Here is an 18,095-nt window from a genome sequence, read left to right as displayed (position 1 = left end):
GATACTATTTTAATGCTGCTAATGATCATGGTCTTCTAACTTTGACAACCTTAAACAAAGTATGTATTTGATGGCACCACTGGTTTCTGTTTCTGTGCTGAAATTTATGGCAACAGTTCATATTTTTCATGAGATAAATACTATCTAAAAAAAAAACTTCATAACAGCAACGTTTTAAATGTGTGGCATTCCTGTGGCCCTCATCACAAGATAATCATATATTTAGGACAATTTAATCAAATAAACAGGGAAGAAGCTGCCTGGTTAAGGACAAGAGAAAAAAATTCATTATGTCGTGGGGTGAATTTCACTTTCTAGGAAGTACAAGACTACCTGAAAGTAAGGCAAAAGATTTCTTTAATCTATAAAAAAAGGATCAGATTTAAGATCTATTGAACAGAAGTGGGTGATGGGAGAGATTTATGGAATAATTTGGTTTAACTCTGAAACCTTTCTACCCTCTGCAGTATATTATTGTTCCTAATCCAGTTTCCAATTCAAAAATTTTAAATGCAATACATTAGGTGTTTGTGTGTTGGGGTCTAGTTAAATACATGTGCTAGCTTTCACCTATACCAAAAAACACTTGGGCATTACAGGGTTAAGGGTTTTTAGCTTTTCATAATGTGTATACATAAAACAAAATCGAAAAAAATACAATAAATTAAAAAGGAGAACATTATTTTGATAAATGTTTTAAAATATTTTTGTTATCCTATTTGATATTCATATTCACTATATATAATGTACAAAAGTAAATGAAGACAAATATTCTGTAAATATATTTGCACACAACTGTCAACAAACATGTGCACCAAAAATATGAAAAACATCTTAACAGTACATAGGTCAATCTTTGGTGTACTTCTGTAGAATACCATGGAGGACCAATTCATTAGGCAAGCAGATTTCAATTTCATTTACTTAGGTGTTCTTTTGTTGTTTTGCAATGACTGAGCAGTTCTTATTACAATACCATTGGACAAGTCAGTGTTAGGTCCTTTCACAGAAGTCCAGAAGCTGCTCTTGAGTTCTAGTTACCTGCCATAGATAAACTATAAAAATGTCCTTTTGTTTTGCTGGCAATACACTGCTTTACACTTGGAGGTGCTGACTCTTAGTAATATAAAGACACTTCGACTGATCAAGCTTACAATACATATGCCTATAGTAACTGGACCGCAAGAGCAGCTCCTGAACTCATTATCACAGCACCTTCTAAATAACTACAGAATACTTGTGTAACTGCAATAAGAACCAGTCTATGATTCCAAGCATCGTAACAGGATACAATGTAATTTGAAGCTACTTTCTCAGATGTACAGTATTTAGATCAACCATATACACCCCTAACAAAAGTGTTTTCCGTCTCGACTGTTTGAACAGTTCTCTTTAGAGATTAAATTCAAGAAAACAGAAACAAGTAAAGCTCATCGAGGACAAGGGAAATGACGGACATATCTCCATGTTTATATAATTTATATAAAACAGACTTTACCCTTTACATTTGAAGATTCTAAAAGGGATGACATTTAACCCCATCAACTATACAAATGACAAAGCACTTTAGAGCATCTTGTAAAGCGCTTTGTGATAGTGGTCCACTATGAAAGGCGCTATATAAAATAGATTGATTGATCTTCCTGTTTCACTATACATTTAGGAGTCATGAGATACAGTTACAGGAGTTTTGTTGTTTTTTAGTAGGAGGTATGTAGACACTTGGCTGCAGAACACAGTGCTTATGCTTTAGGATAATTCATTTATATAGTTTCACTATAATTTACAAAATATACATATATGTTAGTGCAGCTACATCAGAGTAGGATCTTGAAGTCTGGGGTATAATCAGAAGCCATTTTCACATAGCTAGCGTTCTTTCATTGGGAAAAAAAGGTTTTCAAATACAGCCCTCACACGTGGCTAGAAATCCAGAGTGTTGCAATGATCTAAACAATGGAAGATCTAATTCTTGGCACTGTTTAAACATCATACAACCAAAGTGAGTTACTTATAAAAAATAAAAGAGAGTCTCACACACACTGTTAGAGATCATGATTTTTTTTTTTAACAATTTAAATTACGGTGGTATTTGGACCTGCCACATTTCAGATCAATTGAATAGATCCTGAACTTAACTGATTTTAGCGGTTATCAACATAGATACATTGTGGATATGGTTTTAGAATTCCACTATTACTTTAGGCACTTTAAAAAAAAACTGATTACGCACCAGGTTTCATTTTCAAATTATATAAAACAGTTTTAAACAGAACAGTTCAGTTACTAGTTTTGGACGGTTGCAAACAGGAAAAAAATAAATAATAAAAAAAAAAGCTGCCAAGCAGTAAACCTCCAAGCATTCTTTCCGAACGAAACTGGAAAATTTACTGTATACTCAAAACACTCATAAAAGCACCCTGGGGAAGAGATTTTCTATAAAATACTATTTATTCATTTTGTTTCTTTCCATAATTTCATCCAATAGGCCAATTAACGAACATGCATCCTGCCTTCAAATTCCATTAGCACTGACTTTTTTTGTGCTTTTTTGTGATTCTTCCACAGCTTTGGCCTGGAAAAAGGAGACAAATATATATGTTATAGTTAACCATAACATAAGAACATGCATTAGTATTTAATATCCATAAAACATTACCCTTCGGGTTCTAAGACAATCCTCGCGTCTAACAACCTTGTTGAAGAATCAAAACATATTGTAAATTAAGTTGCTAACTTGTCTCTCCAGTTTCAACTCTACTCTTGGAAACTGTAGTGCTGCATCTAGTCCTGGCTTTCAAAACTCCCTTTTAGGTATATCATTACCAGATGCCAGGATGTGCCCTATAGCCTGGAGATCGAAGGTTCGAATCCAGGCTATGTCACAGCCAACCGTGACCGGGAGTTCCTAGGGGGCGGCGCACAATTGGCTGAGCGCTGCCCGGGTAGGGAGGGCTTAGGTCGGCAGGGGAATCCACGGCTCACCGCGCATCAGCGACCCCTGTGGCCGATAGGGCGCCTGCGGTTCTGCAGTGGAGCCGCCAGATCTGTGTTGTCCTCCGGCACTATAGGTCTGGTGGCATTGTTGTGGATCTGCAGTGTGAAAAATGACGGCTTGGCAGGAGCACGTTTCGGAGGACGCGTGTTCCAGCCTCCGTTTCCCGAGTTGACAGGGGGGGTTGCGAGCGGTGAGCCGAGGATACAGATAATAATTGGGCATGTTAAATTGGGGAGAAAACCGGGGTAAAAAATTGGCGACGACTAAATTAAAAAAAAAAAAAAAAAAAAAAAAAGTTGTTCATAAAGCTATTGGGGAGGAACAATGTATTTAAGAGGGTTCAGATTGCTCAAACTCCTGATCATTTCAATAATATAAATAACTGAGGGGAGTTCTAAAACCCAGGACTGGGTGTGGGACTAATGTGAGTTTTTACATAAAAAATGTTAGCCCCAGTTGAGACTTTTTTTATATCACATCTTCATACAGCTGATGTCTCTTATTTGGCTGTTTTAACAGCAAGATAAAGAACTTACAAGAGTTACAACTTCAGGTTTTAAAGGCTCTTTTGAAGTCTCAGTGGGTTTTTCCAACAGTTCCTCTCCCTGAAAACACAAATCAAAAGTTAAAACGGTCACGATGCTCCTCTGCAGTATATAACAAAATAAAGAAGGGCTCTACTACTACACCAAAGTCCTTTGCATCTCTACACATCTCTGCCAGTTTTGCTACATCTGAATATTAAAGTATATACACCACTGCCACCTGCTGGACATCTAACACATGACAGCTCACTGAAATGAAAGTACCAGCGCATATTGTCTTCTGATCCCAAATAACGGCGAATAGTAGGATGATGCAGATGCCTGAAAAAAGGGAGATTTTTTTTTTTTTGTTTGTTTTTAATTTCTTGTGGGTATTTTTAAGGCTTATATTTAACAGAACCTGGTGTGAAATACATGCCAGTATTTAAACCAATGGAAAAACTAACCAAACACAGCAACATGGAGAAAATTACATTAATGAGAAAAGTTTTGGTTAAGTGTAATCTGAAACCCCACACAATAGTCATGGAGTGTGCTGTACCTTGATACCCTTAATTAGTGGGGCTGGGTCAACCAGGATTTCAGGTGCCTTTGTTTTGTCTTTGACTGGGGCTTCCAGAGTTATAGCAAGTTGAATGGACTGCAATACAGAAAATATTTGATGTGAATCAACACATTCATCATTTTTAAGTAGTTACGTAGTTACGTAACACAATACATGGAAAAATTTAGTAAAATTTTAGTTTTTGTAATTATTGCAGACTACATTTGTTTTGTTTATATCCAATATCAAACATTTATTTAGTTTTTATTACAGATTTCCTAGCTATAACATTTTTGTAATTCCATATAGAGCACATGTTCTCAATTGTGTTCACAGAGCGGCAACTGTAACTTAGATTCTTAGGGTTGCTTTGTGGGGGAAATTTGCAACTAGTTGTTTTAGAGCCTACAGCTATAATAAAAGTACTGCATACCACAGACAGTTACGACTGAACAGAACGGATATATACTGTATATACAGGTTGTTTAACATGTCACACTGGGGAGTGTCCTATTCAAAGCAGTTAAAACTGGGCTAGAATGTTAATCTTAACAGTCAAGCCCCACCTATGCATGCAATTCAATATGGACTTGTCTGCTCAAGTTTAACAAGTTTGTACAGACTACCTAGTTATGTTTAACTTCTGACAAATACAAGTTTTTTTGTATACGGAACATTAAAAAGGACTGTTTAATTTTACCCCATCCCAATATTAATATGTCACTACTCCCCATAATTAACAACTTAGTTACATTAGAAAGTACACCAACGCCACCTACTGGACTTTTAAGTTAGTTATCGAGAAGGAGCTCTTACTTCCAGTTTTGGCAGTGTTGGGATGACGGCAGGGGCTGGCAAGACATCTGTCAGATACATGGCACGAGAGAGCAGCAGAAGAGAGGGAGGCACGTTCTCCTTCAGATGGAGCTCCAACCACTGCCCCAGGAAAGGGAAAGGTTAGAAATCATGGATATTGGAAAGACAATACAGTACAATGCATACAGTTTCCAAAAAAAACTTAATTGTGTCATTTGTGAAATAATATGGCCAGATTTCTGATTTCAATACACATCACAAGAAGCGCAGAATGTGCCCAAGGGCAATTCATGCTGGCATGCATTTTGTATGTACATGTGGTTATAAAAATAGCACACATCCTGTGACTAAATTCCTACAACAGATGCCACTTTAACGATGCTAATGACGTAAAAAGAAGCAAGTTACTTCTCGTGCAAAACATATTAAGACTAAAAACAGAAATGCACAATCACAGTAGAAAAAAAACGGTAAAAATAATAAGCCAAATAGCATTAATTATAAAAATTACTTAAATTATTATAATTAAATCGGGATGTTGTCTAATACAAATCTATGGTGTACATAAAACAAGATATATGTTGCTGTCCCCCAGTACACTTAGGATCAAGATGGCTCATCTTGGTGAGTTTTATAAAAGGAATTGAGAAGGACTGTGGAAAGGCATCAGGTAAAAGGGAAAACTATATGAAACTCAAGTAGAATGCAAGTGCCTTCTTCAGTGTCTGTTTCATTGTTGCTCTCTTTTTTTTGGCCGTGAAAAATAAATGTCATGTGCTGAAGAAACCTGGGCTTTATGCTTACTCTGCAAGTCCTTTGGAATCACATTGTGTTTCTGGATGGATAATAATAATAATAAAAGGTAAAATTAAGATAAAGTCAAGTAGGAAGTGTGGAGAGTCACCTGTTTGAGCTGTTGCCGGAGCTGGTCTTCCGTCACGCCCAGTGATCTCATCCCACGGATCCTGCAGGCCGTCTGGAGCTCTGCCACACTCATAGAATTCACACCTTCCTGAGCGATCATCTGGAGCAAGAGCACAGCAGTGTTACACACTGTGAACACCCAGGGGTTTGCAGCAGACACATGAGCTCGACACATACAACAGACAAAGGATGCTGCAATACATACAGAAAATGAAAATGATGGCCCAATACACAGGGCACTAGCCCTGCACCCAGTCTTGGGTTTCAGATATTATTGAAATAACCAGGTGCCAGGAGTTTTAAATCCGCTCTGAACGGATTGCTCTTATCACAGCATGAATAAATCATACCCAAGTCTTTATGTTTATCTATAGGAGTTGTTCATGCAGCTATACGAGAGGAACAACATATTTAACATCTAACTCCTGATCTTTTAAAATATACTTCATTGAAGCCCTGTATATACACAGTCTGATTAATTAAATCAAGTTTGATACTCATGAATGCGTTCCAGACTGCTGCTGGCTTTCTCGCTGATCTTGGGTTGAAACGTCAATAAGGGCATTGCCCCAATTCCGTTCCAGCTTCCAGCCGGCCCTCCGTTATCTTGTGTGGTTCTCTTACCTCGTCGTCGGATTTGATATTGCGCAGCTTCAAGAGGAGCTGGAATCTCAGCAGGTTGTTTGTGCCGATGGGCTGCAGCTCCAGCAGTTTACACAGCACAACCAGCTGGGGGCGCTCTAGGTGCTCCAAGGTCAGCTCGTCCTCAAAGAGTTTGGAGAAACTCACAATGTCCTGGGTGGCAGGCTGTTCCCCTGAGTGTCGAACCTATTCAAAAACATCCATTAAGAAAAATAAATAAATAAACAGCTTGTTGAGTCAGGAACCACTATGGCCAAAAGTTTTGCATCCATCACCTAGAATTTTAGGATTGAGACATTATAAAAATAAAATTATATCTCAAAAGTCCAGAAGCCATAATAGTAGTACAGCATTTCATGTTAGATTTCGAAATGTCACATTTTTCAATTTGTCAGTTTTTCGTTAAGTATGTAGAATACTACAAACACAACATTATTCAGCAGGTTTAATTTGACTTTATTAAGCAACATTTGTTTATTCTACAGGGTGATGCAAAACTTGTGGCCACAGCTGTAGTTATGCAAGAAGATACACCAAAGGTGTTGTGAAATTACCGCACTGCTAGTGCCAAGCAGAGTGCTGCAATCCACACGGTTGTGTGGTCATTGCATAAGTCCCTTCAAGGTTACGCCCTGTTAAATACCTTCTGTACGTAAGTTGAAAACTTTTGCGTTTCAGCCGTTTGGGCTTTGTTCCTCCTGGCCATCTCTGCAATGGTTTCGTGGAGAAACTTGGCCAGTTCCAGTTTGGCGGCCAGCTGTATCTTCTGTTTCTCTTCCTGGGGAGTACACCAAAACACCCGTCAGTGCCTTTCACACACAGTAAGAGGTATAGTAGTGACTGGGTATTGAAATGTGGTCTCTGATATCTTTATAGTACTCAGCCAAGTTCATTACACAATCACACAGCTTTACATTTACAAGTTAATGACTGAATGCATGCATGCATGCCTGCCACAGGACTCCCCTGGGTCCTAAACCCTGCTATGTACAAACGGGGATTGCAGTAATCACACACTGGCCATGAATTATGTCGAGATTAAAGGTTTGCTGACATAAGGGGGTTTAACAGTAGAATACGGGAGAAAATCTGTCCCAGGAGATGTCTGGGAGAAGGGTCAAAAATACGAGAGACGCCCGGTGAATACGGGAGAGTTGACAGGTCTGCTAAAGCATCATAGTCATAATTTAATCTCTCTCTATTTCTTTCAGGTGTAAAGCAAAGAGTTTGAATTCAGATCATTTTGCTGTGTGGTACAGATAGTCAGACACACCTGATTTAACAGAGAACATCCTAATCAGCATAACATATGACACTGCCTGTGATGTTTGATGTATGGGGGACCCTATAACTAGGGGTCTACTTAAATCGTGGTACATTTACGTATTTTTCGCAGGTAGGTTATGGAATAAAATTAGGATTTCACTGACCTGTTTAAACATTAAATAAACCTAAGCAGACAATATTTCAGAGCACTATAAAAAAGACAAAAAATTGTGGTACTTGCTTCCTTACTAAAACAGAGTGCTGTCATTTGTTAAAGGCAAACATGCAACATCCCCCAGCAGTTGCTGCCGACATTCTCCGTCTGGCGTGGACTTGCCCATACACTGAGACTGCATGTTCTGCATTGAATTGGTTGGAAGTGTAAGGCAAAGCTTTGCCAAATTATACAGATGTGGAAGTTGATTAGAAACAGTCCCAAAACTCGGTTACCCAAGGGCATCTGGCATACATTAATAGGCAATATATGCAGCACGTTCGTTGTCATGTTATTTGTCCCATCCAATAATTTATTTTATTAGTACCGAGTCAAAACAAAGAAAACTTGCCTATTTGGGTCTAAAATTCTAACTGCGTTTAAAAAGTAAGCAGCAGGTTGTTTGAAGCGAGGTGGCTGTGCTAGATCGTACCTGTAGTACTGATTTAACTTGGCTGCAACCAACAGGAATACTTTTTGTCTGGGCTGACTTTCCAGTTTGTTTTCTGAAAGCTGTTTATTTTACATTCTGTTCAACAGCCTCTGTAATAGCCTTTCGTTTAATGTGTGATTCTGAAAATATAGCGATCGTATTGCAATGCACACAGGATGGTGAAGGAATAAAAATGCCTATCTGCAGAAGGAAGATACGTGGTTTGCGTTGTGCAGTAGTTCATTTAAACAAGGTTTATTTTCTTCATTCCCTACTTGTCCAGTATGCATTGGCCCCTAAAAGAGGTGAATTTTGCAGTGACCCCTCAATTTCCGGATTTCCGTGAAATCGCAATTTAGGTAGACCCTAACCTATAACCTATATTACATTTCTAAAAAATAAATAAAAATATATACTTCAGGAGATAAAATGCTACAAGTAGGGTTTATTTTCATATCTAAAACAGAAAAACTACTAAACACAATTATCATCATTAAGCTAATGCACTGTATGTTTTGATTCAAAATGTCCATTGAAATAGGTGAAAAACGAAACACACACGACAAAGTAACACCAGCAGTCTGAATCAAAATGAAAGCAGATTCAGAAGTGGCTCCACCCAGCTTCTTAGGAATGTCAAACTACTGCTGTTAATCAGGTACAGCCTCATTGCAACAATGTGCAGTATACTCAAAAACAGATTGCTATTTGAATGCACTGTACAGTATCAGTGAATTCCCCCAAGACAGCATCACCACTTATCTTATAAAAGTTTCTCCTAGTAAAAGCACAGCAAGGTGTAATAAAACACAGTGGAAGCATGGTAAAGCATATTAACAAACATGGCAAACCATGGTATAACCATTGGAAAACAGAACAAATACAGTAGTAAACTTTTATAAGGGTAACCATAGAATCAAGTACTGTAAAATGATCCAGCTGTAGTTATCCTGGTGTAGCACAGGTTTATCTATTACATTGAGTAAGTTTTTAAGTATTACTCTAGATCCAGAAAATGGCCTCAAGAAAAATAGTTTTCATTACATTGGAGTTTTGTTCCATGCAAACTGACCTTCTTTGATTGCGTCTCAAAGGTCGAAGGCAGCATCTCTGGGAAAAGCTTGAGAAACACAGGCAGCAGGAACTCCATAAAAGGGACGATGATGAAGACTGTGAACGGGACAAGACGGAAAAGATCTGCACAGGTCCTCAGCAGCTGAAACATGCAACAGAAAAACTGTTAAAAAGGCGACACGTGAAACATGCCACGTGTGGAAAAAGATAAATGATTATGTATCTATCAAAGTCTTTAATAAAGTACTGATAAAGATTTAGCAAAAGTTATTTTCCTATTTTGTACATATATATATATATGCATTTAGGGAATACATTTTGCATTGAGATGTCTGCTTTGAAGGCAATTTGGAAATGTAAATTGTGCTGAATTGCATGGTAAGTCCAGAAACTCCCAAGACTTTTCATCAATGCTGTTGGACTACACTTTAGGAACAATCACAATACCATGATCTACAATCATGAGGAGTAACACAATGCTGCATCTTAGAAGTGCAGAGTTATTGATGGAACATGCACAGTAAACACAAAGCAGGTGTGATTTCATGGAAATAGTTTTCTACTTTCTATTAAAAGCAACAAAGGATCTTGTTTTAATTGCATAACCTGAGCTGCCATCCTTAGTTTGGGCAGTCTAGAGCCCCAAAGATAATAAAATGACATACCATGTAAAGCATTTATGTGCAACCAGTTACTGCAGCTACCTTAAATATATTATTTACACTACCTGCCTTATAGCTACAGTCCATTTGAAACACAGCATAACATAAATAATGTTAATATAATACTTTTAGGGAAATGTTTTAGTTGCAAAATGTTACATTTAGTATCTTGGTTTTTCAAATCCTGTAACATCACCGAAAAAGGCAGAGCAGATTAAGTAGGAGACAAAGGTAAGATTATCTACAGTATAAAAAACAGGTTAGTCTAGTGCTTGTTTATACCAGTTTAAACTGATATTTTCATTACTGCTTATAACAGGAATTCAAAAGCATTTAAAGTAATGTCAGCTAAACCCAGGATTAATTTAGCTGAATAAAAACTTTATTCGATTTTTTTAAATGAAGAAATGTACTATTATGCAAAATCTTAATCACACTCCAAAATATTGAGTATAGAAAAGAAAGTTAAGGTTGTCCTTGGTTTTCTGTGTTGCATATTTTAAACATTTAACTACCTGCAGTGTCCTTCCATGGTCCTTTAAGGATTTTTCAAACAACTGTCACTTTTATTGGCAGTTCCTGGACTCTAGACTACAAACTAACCTGTATTTAAACAGAAGGCTTATTTTGCAACACTGTTAGTAAGTGTGACTTCAGTTACTTGCTTACACTAAAAATGTAAAAGGTATAGGACAACCCCTGCTGTAAACCAGGCTTTAGTAGGGTGGGTGCAACACCTATCAATCTTATGTTGTCAAACTACTCTTAAAAAACCCTGGTCTGCAAACAGCGAACCCTACTGGTAGGGCTGATCTCTGTTCTCTGGGATTGGTAGCCTGCCCACCTCTGCTGTGGATTGCCTGGTGTAAAAGCAATTCTGGCTTAGGCTTGCGAGATCGGAGGACGCCCACATGCCTTCAGAATGTCTGTGCTGTGTGGGGACTCGCTGTGGTGAGGAGAATAAACATAACTGGACATTCCAAATTGGGGGAAAAAATAAAAATAATAATTGGTCACTCAAAAAACAACCCTGGTCTATCAATGGCTGTAACAGTTTTGGTTACCTCATTCTTTAATGAGGTTGTAGGTTTAGATCAGCAACATGAGGTTGATATTCATGTCCCCTTTGATATTCTTTTTTTTTATAAATGCTGGTGGGGTTGACCTGTACCTTTTCTACCAGTAGAATCAATCTAGTCAACATGTGCAACTGTAAAGTACCCTCTATACTTAGAATTGGTCATAAAAAGCCATGTACTATAGCTGTAGCCAATCTTTTTTTATCTAATGCTTTAATACACACGCACACAAACAATAAAATCACAAGACCCTGTACATCAGGAATAACAGGGTTATACACTGCACCACACTATCTAGAAAAAAATGTATGCACGATAAGGAACCTGCACAGCACCTAGTCCTTGTTTAGATTCATTATAAAAATGATTACCTGCCAGCTACCAGAATGCTCGAGCTGAACTGAGCTTATGTTAAACCTGCTACTACCTGATCAGAGTTGTTACTGTGGTATTCCAACTGACTTTTTTTAAAGCACCTGCTTTACAGCATTTGAAGAAGTTTTTGGTATAATATTGAAATGACCAGGTGCTAGGAGTTTGAATTATCAGGTCTTGGTAAATGTTCTCTGAATTGATCGCGCTTACAGCATTAAAAATAAATCACAGCTAAGTCTGCAGGTTTACGAATAGGAGCTGTTCATGCAAGGGAGGAATGTTTTATGTAACAATACAGCTATGACCAAACATTTTACGTTAACATATTTAATTACTTACTGCTTGGTATAACTTACTACTTAACTGACAAATTTAAAAATGACATTTTTAAAATCAAACATGAAATACTACTGTACTATTATGGCTTCCAGTACTTTTGCGACAATTTTGTAGTTTATTTGATTACATGATGTTAAATAAAATACCTAAATTATGTTCATATTGGGTTTTATTTTTTATTTTATTATGTCGTAATCAAAAAAAATTCTAGGTGATGAAAAACTTTTGGCCACAGCTGTACACATTGTAGGTAGTTCTGAAACCCAGGACTTAGTGCAAGGCCTTGGTATTACATTGCTTTGCCAAATGAATGACAATAGCTTTGAATCAATTCCCTGTAACTGCATACCAACAAGAGGTATCCTAAGGGGATTTTCCAGGCTAAATCTTAAAAGGTGAGGGTGCACATCAATACACACATCCTCCACCACGTGTTAGAGAAACAACCTACCCTTCTCCTCTCCCTTCTGGTGAGCTGCTGCCCATGCAATAACCTCCAGCCCATCCTGGCAGCGACCTTGGTATCGATCCCCAGCAGCCGAAATCCATTATAGTAATGTTTAATTTCGTCCACTACTTTCTGTCTCAATGACTTTTTCACCACAGCTTTCTCGGGCGCCGGGGCAGGAGCTGGGTCCTCCTTTACAGTACTGTTATCACTAGGCCCTGCCGGTTTCGCTTCTTGACGCCAGCAGCACGACCCGTGCAGTGCACGAGAGGATAAGTAACTAGTCCGTAAGTGAGGCAGAGCGCTATGAATGTATGGAGATTTGAGATTCCTTTTAGTTACAGAAAAAGTCCTATTTGAGTGTTCGTGGTGGTAGTGGAGTGCTGCCGTGGAAGGGAAATATGGGCAATGGTGTCTCTGGGTAAGGAGGTATGATCCCCTGTAAAGACAAAATAGGTATTAACATCTTTCACAGAGCCCCAAATAGAATGAATCCTCAGCTAGCTAACTAACTAGTCTAACAGAGTGGGTCCGTTAAGTAACTGTGCGGCTCAGAGTGAGAATTCTTCCGCTCACTCGGATCACCGATGAGATCTGCTCTGTAGCGCTCTGAGCTACTCAGAACGTGCGGAACTGGGCATGCCGTTAAGGGTTCTTTCACTGAGCGGCTCACTTACTTAATGTGCCCAGTGCCAATGGGGTTCCTAGAAAGAAACCAACCACTACATAAAGATTTCATAGCCTACATCCTACTATAGCAGTCAGTACAAGACAAAACATTTGGAAAATACATGTTTTATAAGCTCCAGCTCCTGACCAACATATAGTCTTGTTTTAATGGTAGCCTATGCTGCGCAAACATTTAGCTGGACTAATGGACTAAATCAAACAGTGTGGATAAAGGTTAATTTCGTTTGCCATTTTCACCCAGGTACTACAGAATCCTTTACATGGGACACAAATTCTTTATAAGAAATACATTTTTTATGCAACTTACCTGGATCTTGTCGCAGACAAGAGCACATTGGAACCAAAAGCTGCCATTGTCTTTTTGGAGTTCACCTTAAATATAATATAAAAAAGGAAAACAAATCAATATTTCGTTTAAAATAAATAAAATAAATAAAAAATCAAAACGCAATAACACTATGTTTATGTGGCCTTACCATTAAGAAACCATAATGCTAGATAAAGAATTGAATTTACTGCAACATTTTGGGATTTCCTTTTAATAAGCCTCATTCCAAATCAAAAGTAATAGTTATGGGAGACAACTGATGTAGTACACATCACCGAAAATACTGAGAACTGAAGTAATCGCTATCTCAGCAATGTTCTGTAAAATATTTAGCACCACCTTGGACAGCCAGGATAGCATTGATTTAACCCAGCAATTCTGCAAGGTGTTTCAATTGGTCTGGAGTGGCAGTCTGAGAGCAACGATTATCACCAGGGAACTGGGAGGTGGAAATCTAAAATCAATTTTATTGGAGCCATAGATTGATTCATCAGTATTTTAGATTGTTGTTCTTAAAACATCAGTATTTTGTGCAGTCCTGAATATTGAAGCACCTGCCAACCAAGCTCCTCTTAGAATGTCTGTGTCAAAGTCTATCAGAGATTGATGTTTGCCCATTGTGACAGTAAACCTGTGCTGGGATTTTTATAAACCAGTTGGATATCCAGTAACAAACTAGTTAAATGTGTTCCCATTCCAAAATCTTGCCAGCAAGAAATAATTCAATTTGCATGACAAACAAGCAATCATGACAGGCCATTTCCACAAAGTGAGCAGCACACAAAAAAGGGTTATGCCTTCTGTTGCTATGTTACATTGTCCCGTCAACAATGGTATGTCATTTGTTAATGTTAAGCAACTCTATCTTGTGTTGAGAAATAACGTTGTCACGGGAGTTTGTTCTTTTCTGCAGCTGTGCAGTGGACACTGTGAACTCTGGATTCAAGTCGAGGTGTAAAAGGGGAGAAATTTCCATAACCTGCGTGGCGTACTAATGTGATTTTGTCACTTCCCTAACAGGAACATGAATTCGCGTGGCTCATGATGACTACAAAACAATACTGACTACAAAACAATACAGACGTGCTCAAATTTGTTGGTACCCTTACAGCTCATTGAAATAATGCTTCATTCCTCCTGGAAAGTGATGAAATTAAAAGCTATTTTATCATGTATACTTGCATGCCTTTGGTATGTCATAGAATAAAGCAAAGAAGCTGTGAAAAGAGATGAATTATTGCTTATTCTACAAAGATATTCTAAAATGGCCTGGACACATTTGTTGGTACCCCTTAGAAAAGACAATAAATAATTGGATTATAGTGATATTTCAAACTAATTAGTTTCTTTAATTAGTATCACACATGTCTCCAATCTTGTAATCAGTCATTCAGCCTATTTAAATGGAGAAAAGTAGTCACTGTGCTGTTTGGTATCATTGTGTGCACCACACTGAACATGGACCAGAGAAAGCAAAGGAGAGAGTTGTCTGAAGAGATCAGAAAGAAAATAATAGACAAGCATGGTAAAGGTAAAGGCTACAAGACCATCTCCAAGCAGCTTGATGTTCCTGTGACAACAGTTGCAAATATTATTAAGAAGTTTAAGATCCATGGAACTGTAGCCAACCTCCCTGGGCGCGGCCGCAAGAGGAAAATCGACCCCAGATTGAACAGAAGGATAGTGCGAATGGTACAAAAAGAACCAAGGATAACTGCCAAAGAGATACAAGCTGAACTCCAAGGTGAAGGTACGTCAGTTTGTGATCGCACCATCCGTCGCTTTTTGAGCGAAAGTGGGCTCCATGGAAGAAGACCCAGGAGGACTCCACTTTTGAAAGAAAAACATAAAAAAGCCAGACTGGAATTTGCTAAAATGCATATTGACAAGCCACAATCCTTCTGGGAGAATGTCCTTTGGACAGATGAGTCAAAACTGGAGCTTTTTGGCAAGTCACATCAGCTCTATGTTCACAGACGAAAAAATGAAGCTTTCAAAGAAAAGAACACCATACCTACAGTGAAACATGGAGGAGGCTCGGTTATGTTTTGGGGCTGCTTTGCTGCGCCTGGCACAGGGTGCCTTGAATCTGTGCAGGGCACAATGAAATCTCAAGACTATCAAGGCATTCTGGAGCGAAACGTACTGCCCAGTGTCAGAAAGCTCTGTCTCAGTCGCAGGTCATGGGTCCTCCAACAGGATAATGACCCAAAACACACAGCTAAAAGCACCCAAGAATGGATAAGAACAAAACATTGGACTATTCTGAAGTGGCCTTCTATGAGTCCTGATCTGAATCCTATCGAACATCTATGGAAAGAGCTGAAACTTGCAGTCTGGAGAAGGCACCCATCAAACCTGAGACAGCTGGAGCAGTTTGCTCAGGAAGAGTGGGCCAAACTACCTGTTAACAGGTGCAGAAGTCTCATTGAGAGCTACAGAAAACGTTTGATTGCAGTGATTGCCTCTAAAGGTTGTGCAACAAAATATTTGGTTAGCGGTCCCATCATTTTTGTCCATGCCATTTTCATTTGTTTTATTATTTACAATATTATGTTGAATAAAAAATCAAAAGCAAAGTCTGATTTCTATTAAATATGGAATAAACAATGGTGGATGCCAATTACTTTTGTCAGTTTCAAGTTATTTCAGAGAAAATTGTGCATTCTTCGTTTTTTGTGGAGGGGTACCAACAAATTTGAGCACGTCTGTATTTAAAAGTATCCATTTTGGTTTACAAAAAAAAAAAAAAAATGGTGCCAATCATTAACTTTGTAAACTAATATATGATCCATGTGTATCTTATCTTATTTAAACCACAAACAAAACACTTTTCTTCGGTTTATTTACAGGCCTAGTACTTAAACGTATTTGCTTGACCTTTGCTTCTACAACTTCATGTAGACAAATAAAGATTGCAATTATCTTTCATAGGAATTTGTATTAAAAAAAAAAAAGCCTTTGTAGGAGATAGCCTGGAAAATTAATCAGTGGTGCGTGTATATATATATATATATATATATATATATATATATATATATATATATGCTCCTCCTACTTTTGTTGCAAAGACTTTCTGAAACAATTGCAGTTAACTAAACTGGGCTGGGCTAAACTAACATTATTGTTATTGTATACACACGCCTGCGAGACAGATAAGTGCCCATAGACTTTACACAAACAGAGTCCATGTTGATACCGGGGTGCATAATCAGATGTGTGTGCTTGCAGTCTTAGTTAAGAACTCTGTGTGTAATATTGTATGTGCTGTGTCTGCAAGGTCATTTTACGATACAGATTAATCCCCTTTGTTCGTGTGAAACACCTGCACCTGTTACGACTAGATTTAAAGGAAACCATACTATTCGCCACTGAAGCCAACATTACAAAGGCCCCCTCCGCCTGTTCATACACCTCCTCTCTACGCGACGTGGCCTGGTACATAAACAAACTAAGAAAGCACCGCCACTAAAATCAGAACTTATCGAAACATTTGAAAAAATTGAAAAATAACGCACAGCACGATTTATGTCAAACCAACTGTACACGGCCCAAAATAAAATAAATACTAGTTGCTCGCAATGCTGGGGACAATTACAGTTACTAGCAGCAATGAGACATGAATAAACACACAATAGACAAACAGTAATAAAATGTATGGAAACAGGGATCCTGAATACTTTAACTGTACAAAAAGTAAATATACTGTATTTAAAAAGAAAAAATATAATTAGCAGTACTTACCCGGCGTCAAGGCCTGGACTGGATAGTTTGAGTGTATTGTAAACAATTCAGCAGCGACAAGTGTAACTTTTTAGCTGTGTAAATACAAGGCCAACAATAGCTTCGAGAAAGGTTCCGTTTTTTGAAAGTGCATACAATTAATAATCCAGACGAAAACTGAAAAAGCAGCAGCGAAAAATCCTCAATCTGACTTGATCCATCACATCAGACAGATAATTTCTTGGGCAGCCAAAGCAAAGGCTCTGCGTGGAATTGAGTCCACGCGAATTGTCGAGTTTCTATAAAGGATTTTGTAGATTTGAACAAAGATGAAAACAGCGTGTTCCATTCGGTAGGGTTTAACTGATAAATCGGTGTGCATACGGAACAAACACAAAACAAGCCCATCGATCGCAGTTGAACACGGTCCTGCTGGTGGTAACTGACACCCTCCTTCCCCTGCAGCTGCAGACCTGATGAGCCCCGCTGATTAGGGAGGTTATTCCCGGTCAAACTGACGCGCAGATCAGGAGACGTACGAGGACGGTGGAAAAAAATCGCCCTCCAATAGCAGTGCCTCAAATTCGCTGATGTAAGCAAGTCAAAGCCACTGAGTTGTAAACGAGGAGACAGGAGGCGGATGAACCCAGGCTTCAGTCATAAAGAAATGTGTTATCCCCTTCATGATTGACAGCAAAATCTGCAAATTAGATTCCCAGTCCTGGTGAATGTAAATGTTTTCCTTTGATGGCTTCCAGTGTCAGATGTCTGTTATGTTTTTATACTTACATTTGCACGCATCTTGCTGCAGTATGACGTTTGTAATTTTTTGCACCTGTAATTTTTGTCAACTACAAGATATCAAAATAACTATCAGATAAAAAAAAAAAACACTTCAAGATATGTGTTTTTTTTACAAGGTATTAATATATTAGGTGTTTACAGTTTTCTGCTTCGATTCACCAACGGTATGTATTTGTGACATCACAACTGCG

General features: G+C 38.2%; 1 protein-coding gene across 1 annotated transcript; it reads right to left on the bottom strand.

The window, feature by feature from the left end:
* Positions 1-700: 700 nt before the first annotated feature.
* LOC117397960 (LETM1 domain-containing protein LETM2, mitochondrial) lies at positions 701-17,739 on the bottom strand. The gene is made up of 11 exons (XM_059008428.1): positions 17,122-17,739; positions 13,357-13,421; positions 12,363-12,798; positions 9,455-9,598; positions 7,113-7,247; positions 6,452-6,655; positions 5,808-5,927; positions 4,904-5,023; positions 4,085-4,183; positions 3,535-3,603; positions 701-2,575 (listed from the first exon to the last, which is right to left on the bottom strand). The coding sequence occupies exons 2-11, from the start codon at positions 13,401-13,403 to the stop codon at positions 2,516-2,518; spliced, it is 1,434 nt and encodes a 477-aa protein (XP_058864411.1). The 5' UTR covers positions 13,404-13,421; positions 17,122-17,739; the 3' UTR covers positions 701-2,515.
* Between the last annotated feature and the right edge of the window lie 356 nt (positions 17,740-18,095).

This window comes from Acipenser ruthenus, chromosome 37, assembly GCF_902713425.1.
Source record: "Acipenser ruthenus chromosome 37, fAciRut3.2 maternal haplotype, whole genome shotgun sequence".
In the NCBI taxonomy this organism is placed as follows: Eukaryota; Metazoa; Chordata; class Actinopteri; order Acipenseriformes; family Acipenseridae; genus Acipenser; species Acipenser ruthenus.
This window is presented reverse-complemented; position numbering and strand designations above follow the sequence as displayed.

Bases quoted from the DNA above. Each gene is read 5' to 3' on its own strand.
- LOC117397960 (XM_059008428.1), bottom strand. From the start codon at position 13,403: ATGGCAGCTTTTGGTTCCAATGTGCTCTTGTCTGCGACAAGATCCAG. The intron at 7,248-9,454 runs GTCAGTTTGCAT...TGTACTCCCCAG, and splicing joins TTGAGACGCAATCAAAGAAG to GAAGAGAAACAGAAGATACA. The intron at 3,604-4,084 runs GTACAGCACACT...TTGTGTTTTCAG, and splicing joins CACTAATTAAGGGTATCAAG to GGAGAGGAACTGTTGGAAAA.